Source organism: Procambarus clarkii, chromosome 33 (genome assembly GCF_040958095.1).
Source record: "Procambarus clarkii isolate CNS0578487 chromosome 33, FALCON_Pclarkii_2.0, whole genome shotgun sequence".
Classification (NCBI taxonomy): domain Eukaryota; kingdom Metazoa; phylum Arthropoda; class Malacostraca; order Decapoda; family Cambaridae; genus Procambarus; species Procambarus clarkii.
Genome location: NC_091182.1, coordinates 10,856,210 through 10,868,048, shown reverse-complemented (window position 1 = coordinate 10,868,048; position 11,839 = coordinate 10,856,210). Strand labels below are relative to the sequence as shown.

The window sequence follows — 11,839 nt, the reverse complement described above, 5'->3', positions numbered from 1 at the left end:
TACCCAAATGAGCCACATGGACGTTAGAAAGAACTTTTTCAGTGTCAGAGTAGTTAACAGAATGCATTAGGCAGTGATGTGATAGAGCCCAGTAGGCTCAGGAATCTGTACATCAGTTGATTGACAGTTGAGAGGTCGGACCAAAGAGCCAAAGCTCAACCCCGCAAGCACAATTAGGTGAGTACACACCCAAAGGAATCAGCCTGTAGCTTCCTTTGGGTGTGTACTCACCTAATCTAGTTAGGTACCAGGGAGTTAGACTAGCTCAGTCTAACTCCCTATTTACTGCTAGGTTAACATGTACATCAGTGTGAACGAATCTCTGCCCCTTTGTTTCTGCCCTGGCCGGGAGTTGAAACCGGGCCCATAGGACTACGAACCCCGAACGCTATCCATTCAACCGCGAGGCTCCTGTGTGTGTTTGTGTGTGTGTGTGTGTGTGTGTGTGTGTGTGTGTGTGTGTGTGTGTGTGTGTGTGTGTGTGTGTGTGTGTGTGTGTGTGTGTGTGTGTGTGTGTGTGTGTTTGTGTGCGAGTGTGTGTGTGTGTACTCACCTATTTGTGCTTGCCGGGGTTAAGCTCTTGCTCTTTGGTCTCGACTCTCAACTGTCAATCAACTGGAGTACAGATTCCTGAGCCTACTGGGCTCTATCATATCTACATTTGAAACTGTGTATGGAGTCAGCCTCCACCACTTCACTGCCTAATGCATTCCATTTGTTAACTACACTGACACTGAAAAAATTCTTTCTAACGTCTCTGTGGCTCATCTGGGCCACCCCCCCCCCAGACACACACACACATCTGTGTGTGTGTGTGTGTGTGTGTGTGTGTGTGTGTGTGTGTGTGTGTGTGTGTGTGTGTGTGTGTGTGTGTGTGTGTGTGTGTGCGTGTGTGTGCGTGTGTGTGTGTGTGTGTGTGTGTGTGTGTGTGTGTGTGTGTGTGTGTGTGTGTGTGTGTGTGTGTGTGTGTGTGTGTGTGTGTGTGTGTGTGTGTGTGCGTGTGTGTGCGTGTGTGTGTGTGTGTGTGTGTGTGTGTGTGTGTGTGTGTGTGTGTGTGTGTGTGTGTGTGTGTGTGTGTGTGTGTGTGTGTGTGTGTGTGTGTGTGTGTGTGTGTGTGTGTGTATGTATTATTTACGCCTGAAAAATCGAGATATTAGCTCATGGACACCGACTTTCTAACCGATCTATTTTTACTCAGTTATGTGTAATACATATATCTCTCTCTAACACAAATACACACACAGACACTCACACATCCCCAGGAAGCAGCCCGTAGTAGCTCTCTAACCCCTAGGTAAATTTTTACTACTAGGTGAACAGGTCTTGGTTACGGGCTTGCCGAAAAGCCTCCCAGTCCAACTATCCCTAATAGAGTATCCTCATTCATCTTTGCCAACATACAAGGACTAAAAACAAGAACAAACAGCAAAGTACAGTTCATAAAGGGCCTCCTCACGGAGTCAAATGCAGTATTTGGAGCTTTCACAGAAACCCATGCAGGGGAATTCTTGGACAGTGAGATCTTAATTCCAAGATATAACCCATACAGGTGTGATAGGAAAATTAGGTCACATGGAGGAGTGGGTCTGTATATTAGGGAAGACCTTGTATGCTCGGAGCTCCTTAACATTACAAATGAGGTGGTAGAGGTACTGGGATTAAAAATTGAGAAAATAAACTTAGTGATTATTCTAATATACAAACCGCCAGATGCAACGGCCGAGGAAATCACAGAACAGATAATCAAAATAGGGAATAGCTTGATAATTTGGAGAACCCGATACCTAATATTATCTTCCTAGGTGACTTCAACTTGTCTAGTCTCAGATGGAGAATAGCAAACAATAATATTATACCAGGAAATGTAACGGGACCTAACCAACCAAAGATTAGAGAACTACTTAGATTCTGTGACAAATTTTCACTCAACAAGCAGATATCAGAGCCAACGAGAAATGAAAATATTCTAGATCTGGTCTTTACGAACATTGAAGACATTATCAGGGACATTACGATATCAGATACCACACACTCAGATCACAAGCTCATTGAAGTGCAAACGACCATCAGTACTCAGAATAGACCTAAAACGTTGATCAAGCGAGAGGGTTTATTCAGTAAATTCAATTTTAATAATAAAAATATAGACTGGGAGAAAATAGACAGGGAACTTACAAACAATCAATGGGAAACTGTTCTAAGTAATACAAGTACTACAGAAGGAATAGAAAAACTAACTTCGGAAACGTATCAAGTCTGTCTGAAACATGTTCCTATGAGGAAAGGCAGAAAGAGATCCAACGTAGAAAGAGAACGCAGACGACACTATAAAAGAAGCAAAAAAATGACGGAAATGCTTAAGCAGACACGACTTTCCGGTCAAAGAAGGAATAATTTAAATAGGGAGATTGAAGAAATCGAGCGGAAATTGAAACACTCATATGAAACTGAAGAAAGGCAGTTAGAACAGAAAGCAATTCAGGAAATAAAGAATATTCCAAAATACTTCTTCACATATGTGAAATCAAAAGTAAAAATCACTGCCAGTATTGGTCCTATTCGTACAAGTGAAGGTTCATACACGGAGGATGACAAAAAAATTTGTGGAAGCTAAAAAAAGCAGTATGAGGACATGTTTAGCACTCCAATAAACAACATGAAAGTTGAAGATCCAGACAATTTCTATTTGCGGGATATCCAAACCCCTGTAAATATAACTGATATCAACACGAGCGTACTAGACTTTGAAAGAGAAATTGAAAACATGCCCATGCACTCGGCCCCGGGTCCAGATTCATGGAATTCAATATTTATAAAGAAATGCAAAGTGCTGGTAACACAGGCACTCAGCATAGCGTGGAGGAAGAGCTCGGACACGGGGGAGATACCAGATGCACTTAAAATAGCAGACATAGCCCCTCTACACATGGGAGGGAGCAAAGCATTGGCAAAGAATTATAGATCAGTTGCACTAACGTCACACCTAATAAAAGCATTTGAGGGAGAGATTAGGAGTCACGTCACTAGTTTCATGGATAATAATGACCTTCACAACCCAGGCCAACATGGATTTCGAGCAGGAAGAGCGTACCTCTCACAGCTACTTGATCACTACGACAAAGTCACTGAAGCATTAGAAGAAAAATAGAATGCTGATGGGATATACACGGACTCCGCAAAGGCTTTCGATAAATGTGACCATGGAGTAATAGCACACAAAATGAAGTCAATGGGAATAACCGGTAAAGTAGGACGCTAGATACTTAGTTTTCTGTCAAACAGGACTCAGCGAGTAACAGTCAACCATATAAAATCGAGCCCAAGCGCAGTTAAAAGCTCTGTACCTCAGGGTACAGTCCTTGCACCGCCGCTTTTCCTTGTTCTCATATCAGATATAGACAAAAATACAAGTCACAACTTCGTATCATCCTTTGCAGATGACAAAAAAATCAGTATGAAAATTACTACGGCTGAAGACATTGAAAAATTTCCAGCTGATATTAATAAAGTTTTCGACTGGGTATCAGAATATAACAGAATGTTTGACAGTGATAAATTCCAGGTACTCAGATACGGTAAAAATGAGGACCATAAACATAATACAGGGTACAAAACACAATCAAATGTGCCCATAGTAGGAAAACAACATGTAAAGGATTTGGGAATAATGATGTCTGACGACCTAACGTTTAGGGAGCATAACCAACGAACACGAACAACTACAAGTAATCACTATAGACTGGCTTAAATCGTGCTTACCACAGATTGTCTAGTCGTGGGCGCTATCCTTCTGACGGCGTCTGATCAGGGCGCTCCCACGGCCCATGATAATGTCTCTGGGCGCCTTAGTAAACACTCCTCGCCGTGCAGGACTTGAGACCACAACGTTACCAGCTCGATTCTACAGCTGGAACGTCTACGCACTTCCCTTCTCTTGGAGATATATCACTAGGGGTCCCTCTCTGACAGGCGCTCACACGGAGCGCAGCTTCCCCTCACGATGTCTGTTACTCAAGTGACTTAAGCTCCTCTCTAAGCAAGCCTAACACCTCCAGCAAATTATCCACATCTCCTAACCAGTCACTTATCTATTTTCTTATTCACTGCCCATAATCTCAAATTGTTTATCAAATCCAACCAGTTATTTTACATCTGTGTCTTCACCTCTATATTTCCTAGACCTTCTAGTCAGGTCAGGCTTGATAGAATAATTCTCAAATGGGAGACTCGTTTTTCGGTTACTTGGGATCATAACACTTTTGACCTCACCGAGACTTCATTTTCCTGGGCTGGACCTACATCAAACAGCCACGCTATATCTACGCCGATATCCTCTAGCGGTTGAATCGACACTGTCTCATCTTCTCCAGCTTCTTCCTCATCGGCCACCTCTGCCTTCATCACTACCGAGACAGGGTACTCAATGGCTTGGCGGTCTCCTGACTTCTGTCCTCGGATGTCAGTCAGGTTCACACTCTCAGGTGTCCCACCCGTGCCGTGGCCTTCTGGGCACTCCTCTGGCACAGTCTCCGCTATGGCTCCTGGCAACATCTATGTCCCACACAAGTCATTCCCCAGGATCACTTGGACTCCTGAAATAGGTATGTCGGGGCATACTCCCAATATCACCTCTGCCAACACATATTCCGACCTTAGCTTGACAGCACATACGGGCATATCACTCTCAGACAATAACCCGTATACTTTCATCTTACCCCTGCCAGCTAACCGTCGATCATTCTCAATCAGGCTTCTTGCAATCAAGCTCTGATTAGCTCTGGTATCTCTTAAAATACCAACTTTTACTTCCGGTTGGCCTCCTATACTGATCCAACCTTACTGATGAACGGCCTATACCTCTCGTTCACTAAGTTCCCCTTCTGTGGTTTGTCTTGGAACACATTAGTATATTTACTTCGGGGGTTACACATGGCCAGGGTTACAACTCTTTTGCCCTGCCTACAGTCTTGCATCACGTGACCCAATCCGTTACAATTGTAACACCTCACCTGGGAAAAGTCTCTTCTATATGTACCAGAGCGGTTCTGACTTTGTCCACTCGCATGAGAATTCCTGGGACCAGGCACACTACCTGCACTCTGTGGGGCATTACTGGACTCTTGATTTCCTGGATCACGATTAGTTTCTCGTTTACCTCCTCCATCCTCACTCTCAGACGAAGTGCGCGACCTACTCTTCTGAGTTTTAGGGTACTTACGTTTATCTGCCCATTTATCAAAATTCTTCTCACCTCAGACTCTTCTGGGTCTTTCATAATTTCTTCCTCCCCAGACTCCACTGGGTCTGCCATTGCTGCGTCTCGCTTCGCTTCTCACTCTGTTCTCCCTCAAGCTCTTGTATGCTTCCATAATCATATCTGCTCTATCTGCGGCATCTTTCACCTCCTTTACCCTCGCTTCTTGGATCTTGAACTTTGTTTCGGGATGCATCATTTCTAAGAACTTTTCCATGACCATCAGTTGCTTCAGGTCAGCGTAAGATCCAACTCCTGCAGCCATCCAGTCAATCCATTTCTGGAATCGTCTTTCCAGATCCCTTGCCGTCTCAGCAAAGGTACATGCTCCAACTTTGATCATCTCTCTGCAGCGCTTCCTATAAGCTTCTGGGATTAGCTGAAACGAGCGCAATATGCTGCTCTTTACTGTGGCATAATCCTGGCACTCTTCTAGTGACAATTGGGTGTATGCCTCCCTGGCTGCACCGGTCAATCTTAACTGGACCAGCTACGCCCAGTCTTCCGGTGGCCACTCTTTGATACTGGCTACTTTTTCAAAATGCTCAAAAATCTCTCCGCCTCTTTGGGAACAAACAAGGGAATGTCCTTCTCCCTAACCCTAACATCTGGTGAGTGTGATACCTGGGTGGTGCTCACTGGCAACCCATGTTCAATCCTTTGTTCAGCCAAAGTCCTATTTGTTTCTATCTGCATTTGTTTTGTTTGCCTAGACCTTCTAGTCAGGTCAGGCTTGATAGAATAGTTCTCAAAGGGGAGACTCGTTTTTCGGTTACCTGGGATCATAACACTCTATCCTCAGTTTCATTACCCGTTCCTTCACTGTTGCCTTTCTCCTGATGTGGCTGTGCAGCATTTTGGATTGGGTCTTAGCCTTGCTTGCTATGTCATTTTCATATTGCCCTTCTGCCTCTCTTATCACCCTAACGTATTCATTCATGGCTCTCTGGTAACCTTTTCTGCTCTCATGTGTCCTGTTATTTCTATAGTTTCTCCATGCTCCTTTACTTTGTTGCTTAGCTAGCTTACATCTCTGATTAAACCATGGGTTTTTCATCTGCATTTCATTTTTTTTACCTTTTGGGCAGGGATTAACTTTTCAGCTGCCTCTTTGCACTTCTGCGTGATGTATTCCATCATGTCTTGGTCCGTCTTTCCCCTTAGCTCTGATTCCCATGTTATATCCATTAGGAATTTTCTCATCTCGTAATTTCCCTTACGGAATGCCAGCCTTTTGCTTTCAGTTCCCTTTCTAGAGTACTTTAGCCCTTCTTCGACCAGATACTCAAACGTCAGTACATTGTGATCGCTCATACCTACTGGGGCCTCGAAGTCAATTTCCATTATGTCAAAGTCATTCAGAGTGAAGACTAGGTCGAGTCTCGCTGGTTCATCGTTTCCCCTCATCCTACTGGGTTCCCTGCCATGTAGGCTTAGAAAGTTTCTTGTCGCCACCTCCACTAGTTTGGCTCTCCATGTATCCTCTCCTCGGTGCAGTTCCTTGTTCTCCCGGTCTATCCTTCCATGATTGAAGTCCCCCATGATGAGCAGATGGGATCGATTTCTACAGGCAGCAAAGCCTGCCCTCTCAATTATGTTATTAACTGCCATGTTGTTTCTGTCATACTCTTGCCTGGGGTCTTGATTCATTTTGTGGGGTTATATATCACTGCTACTACTACTCTATGTCCTCCCATCGTCATGGTGTCTATTATGTAGTCTCTAAACCCTTCACAGCCTGGGATAACCATCTCCTTGAAACTCCATTCCTTTCTCATGAGTAGGGCCACTCCGCCTCCTTCCCTACCCTCCCTCTCTTTCCTTATTACAGTATAATCCTGGGGGGAGGGGGGGGGACACAGCATTTGTTATGATTCCTGAGAGTTTTGTTTCCATGATTCTAATTACATCTGGGTTTACTTCTTGTGCTCTTTCCCTAAATTCACTTGCCTGTCTTTTAATCCCATCTATGTTTGTGTACATCACCTTGAAGCTGACTATTTTCTTTCCATCCACAGTTTCTGTTGATTCCACTGGAGTAGGTAAACATGGAGGGTCTAGGATGTGTGTTACGACCCTTGACCTCTGGGTATGGTTCCTCTGCTTTTGCAGTTGTAAAAAATATATAATAATACGGCCTTGCCTACTAAAAGTGTCTAGGGTAAATAGTTCAACTGCTTACTCAACAAAGCAATATACTTAAAGTAAGGGTAACAAAGAACATACAAACATATAAATGGAAATACAGGCAGCCAGAAATATTAACGCACCAGAATACAATAACACAATATCATTATATAAGCACTGATCATTATTTTAAAACTTAAATGAATAGATGGGTATGCAAATAATGGTCTAACCAGGCATTTAGCTATGTTACTAAACAATAAACAGGTACCGAAGACTTAACTCAACCACATGTCCACGCCAGCCAGCTTCACCCACACGACTGGTGTTGCTGGAGCATGCGCAGCATGGTGTCTACAGCTTACCGACTAAAGACCACATGAAACCTCTAGATACTCTGCTATCAGAGAGTAATACTTAAGAACATAATTATAACCAACTAATATGCATATAACACTGCTAAGGTGTAATTAAGAAATTACATACAATCAATAAACAGGAATAAATACAGGTGTGAATCAGTGACGCTAGCTTGATACACTGCACGCATTACTGGAACATCCCAAATATGGTCATCCCCCCCATGAGACGCCACGGTCTTCCCCCACAGGAATGAACATGCAATAGCATTAGCAAAATATTACATACAGGCACACTACATATAAATCAAACATATATACTGGAAAACAAAGGGATATAATGTTTAATTTAAATAACTGAGCTAAGGAATAATGGACATACAGGTTTGACATGATAATTGTTAGAATCAAGTACATGGATTCGTAACATCCCTCCCTGTCCCTAAGAAAAATTAAGTTAATGGAAGGTTGATTTTATTTTTTGACTGCAGGTGAGTACAATACTGATCACTCATAATCAAATCATAATTATTGACACTGAACTTGTTGATGAAAACATTATATTCTGAACCAATATTTAAACAGTATATGACAATTGAAATACAATCAGAAATACATAAGCAACATTCATGCACATTCTGTAAAAAATCACTAATATAATATTTAACAAGGTACATCTACTTGCAAGAAAAGAACAGTTTGAGTCTTAACTTCTGTAGCGACTTCAATAATTCCAATGGAATGAAATAACTAAATATGGAAATAATCCAAAGATCAATAGGAGCCATTACACTCTTTATATAATAAGAATTCTCTGTAGCAATTATACAATATACATTTTCATCATTACATTCTGAAACAGTGTCTCCCCTCTTTAGTGTATGTATAACTGTACACCTTAGATTCTCAACACCTATATTTATCCAGGGCACTATCTTATTTTGTACACCCAAATACCTGAGGTAATTTCTCACTCTCTGCTCATCACAATATTTGCTCCTACTATACTCACCACACTTAGCAAGTCATAAATGACTTTAGTACCATACATACATCCAAATTTGTAATCACGTGTTTATTTTTCGGGATTTACACACATACATCCAAATAAATGACAGTCTAGACAACAAAATCTAATATAGAAGGTTTCCACTTATTAACTGGTTTCACCGCTAACCTGGTAGTAATCCAATAACACTACAATGCACACTATTAATAAGAAACAGGTTACAACACAACAGCACATCAAGATAAAGTACTTACTCAACATCCTAAATTGCACTACCTTATGTAAACAGATAATACAGATCCAAAAAGTACTTTCTTTCTGGAGCACTTCAATAGATAGATATAAGCTACCTAGCCTTGGATGTAGTGAACTCTGACAACTACAACTCTGTTTAGGATAACATGAACACTTCCTGAGCTGCAACATCCTGGGTTGTATGAGTGGATAGGTTTTCCATTGGTGCCACTCCTTTTCTGTAGAGGTGAGATGAATTGGCATAGATGAGGGGTGGTTGAGGGAATTCTCCTTGTGGACGGGGTTGAACTGGAATAAACCCCTCAGGAACCTCTGGTCTCTAACACTCTGGATCTTTTGTGAAACAAACAACCTCGGCCAAATGTCACTAAAAGTAGAAAAAACAGGGTTAGACCACCCCGACACATGCGAAACATCTTCACTCTTGAAACAACCAACAATACAACAGGACTTAGAAGTTGACCTCTTATGCCTGTTGAAACAGTCAAGAACAACCAGGAAAAGTGCAAGGAACACCTGTCTGAACTGACTCAGGTGACAACCAGTGTTGGACAAATCATTCAGTCTTTTCCCGACTCTGCAAGAACCATCAGAGTGATAGAATAAGAAAGCTCCCAAACAAGGTAACGACACAAGAACAAGCACACACCTCCTATCTTTGAACTTTATAACCACACAATTCTCCCTCACCATCGGCCCGTTGGCGTCGTGAGGGGGCTTAGTGGACGGCTGCCGGAGTGTGATGCTCCGTGGGACAGTCCTCTGTCCTTTTGTGGCCTTGCACTCCTGCTGCTGTCTTCTCTAATTGTGCTGGATCGCTTTTCTGTTTCCTTATGTTTCGTTTTTCTCCCCCTCTCTTCTCCTATCTGCTTGTCAATTCCTGCCGACCTTTTGCTTGTTTTGGTTATTCCTTTGGACTTCTTTAATTTTGATGCCCGGGTGCTTGAGGAGGCATACTCTTGCACCCTTAGAACTGTAGTACCCAATGTCTCGAGCGAGGGGAATCTTTTATTGTCAATTCCCCTTTCATCGCTGAACCCGATCTCGACGGACTGACGGTTCTTAAGGTGGCGTTTGTGGGGCGTATACTCACTACGCACCCCTTGGGGGTTCCGGCATGATCAGCGATAGCTTCGGGTTGGGTGTCCTGCCTCTAATTGTGGCTCCATGGTGGGTATGGGGGCACATTCGAGGATGAATTTCTCTCTTCGTCTCTTTGTCGGTGAATGTTTCTATTGTACCCTCTCAGGCTCGTGGGGTGGGCGACCAAGCTCCCGAGTCGGCCTGTATTGCAAGACCAGGCTCTGTAGCTCCCGCTGCGTTGGGCCCCAACCTTGCTCCTCCTTTGACCATCCTGACTTCTTCCTCCAGATCCCATCCCTCTTCTGTAGTTGGGTCGAGCCTCAAGCCCCCAGTGGTGACCACTTCATCTCCTTGTGTGGCTAAGTCTCTCGTTGTGACTACTGCGCCTTTTAACCCCTCTCTCTCTGGGGGTTCTCAACGCCGTCCGCGCCACGGCCGCACTCGCTCGATTCCTTCCCGTACTGATGCGTATGAGGCCTTGTTTGGTCCCGCTTCATGGGCAAAATACTTTGGTCTCCTCCTTCTTGATTCTGCGCCCCCTGATGATTTCTCCCTCCATCGGCATCTTGTTGATTCCATGGGTGCCTCTGTTACTTTCAACCCCACTCATCTCGGTACACGTGTTGTTGCTGCTCCTTCTCAGGATGCAGCTTCCCGCTTGGCTGCCTTATCCTGCCTTGGCGAGATCCCTGTTCGGGTCTCAAAGAATGCTCGATTGAATGCCAGTGTTGGCACTATTCTCCTCCCGCCCTATGTTGCGACCGGTGTTCGGAATCTGCAGGACTGCCACGATGATATTCGGCATATCCTTGATGCCCAGGGTAATTCTGTCCTCCAGGTAGACTCGTTTACTCGTCCCCCTCGTGGTCGTCGCCGTCAACCCCTTCGGGTTGTGAAGATTACCTTTTATAGTAGGACCCTTCCATCCTCTGTCATTCTTGCTGGTGTCCAGGAGTACTCTGTATGTACTCTGTACTCTGTCCAGGAGTACATTACTTCTCCTCGGCTTTGTAACAAGTGCTGGAGATTTGGGCATGGTGCCCTTTGCTGCTCTGGGACTGTCTCTCTCTGTCTTTTGTGTGGGGGCGAAGGCCACTCTAAGTCGGAGTGCACTTCTCCCCAGGCTCGCTGCTTCAACTGCTGTGAAGCCCATCCTACCTTCTCCAATGCGTGTATCCATTACAAGCTTGAGGCAGCCGTCCTCAACTTGAAGCACCGGGAGCGCTTATCTTTTCCTGAGGTGAGGCGCCAGGTTCGCCGGCTCCCGCCTTATGCTAATGGCTCGTATGCTCGAGTGTTGCGCTCTTCCTCTCCTCGTTCTTCCCACCTTCCTCAGACCCACAACCGTTTCCTGGCCTTGGACCCTGATACGCCCACTGCCCCCTCCTCTGTTCCTTTGAGTGCTGTCCCGAAGGGTCCCCCTCCTGGTCCTCTGTCTGGGGTTCCCCTTCTTTCTGCCCGGTCTGTCATGTCTCCTGTGTCTTCTTCCTCGTCTCCCTCCGATCCTCCTTCCCATCCTTCTCCTCCATCTATTGACTCTCCACGCCGCCTGTCAGTGCGGGCTGATGTCCATCGCTCTCCTACCGGCCGTCGTGTGTGCTCTCGTTCAGCTTCTCCTGTTGAGACACTGGAATCCCTTGCCCAGTACGTAGTTGCTGGGACACCTTTAAGTCAGAAGCATTAGCCTGGCTCCTCTCCTTCCTTCCTCCCCGGCGGGTAAGAAGGCTTCGCTTTCTTCCTCGGCCCCTACTT

At 44.5% G+C, this 11,839-nt stretch overlaps 1 protein-coding gene across 1 annotated transcript; it reads left to right on the top strand.

The window, feature by feature from the left end:
• The first annotated feature begins 2,764 nt into the window (after window positions 1-2,764).
• LOC138370720 (uncharacterized) lies at window positions 2,765-3,148 on the top strand. The gene has a single exon (XM_069335318.1). It carries the CDS (start codon window positions 2,765-2,767, stop codon window positions 3,146-3,148), a length of 384 nt encoding a protein of 127 aa, XP_069191419.1.
• The last annotated feature ends 8,691 nt before the right edge of the window (window positions 3,149-11,839 follow it).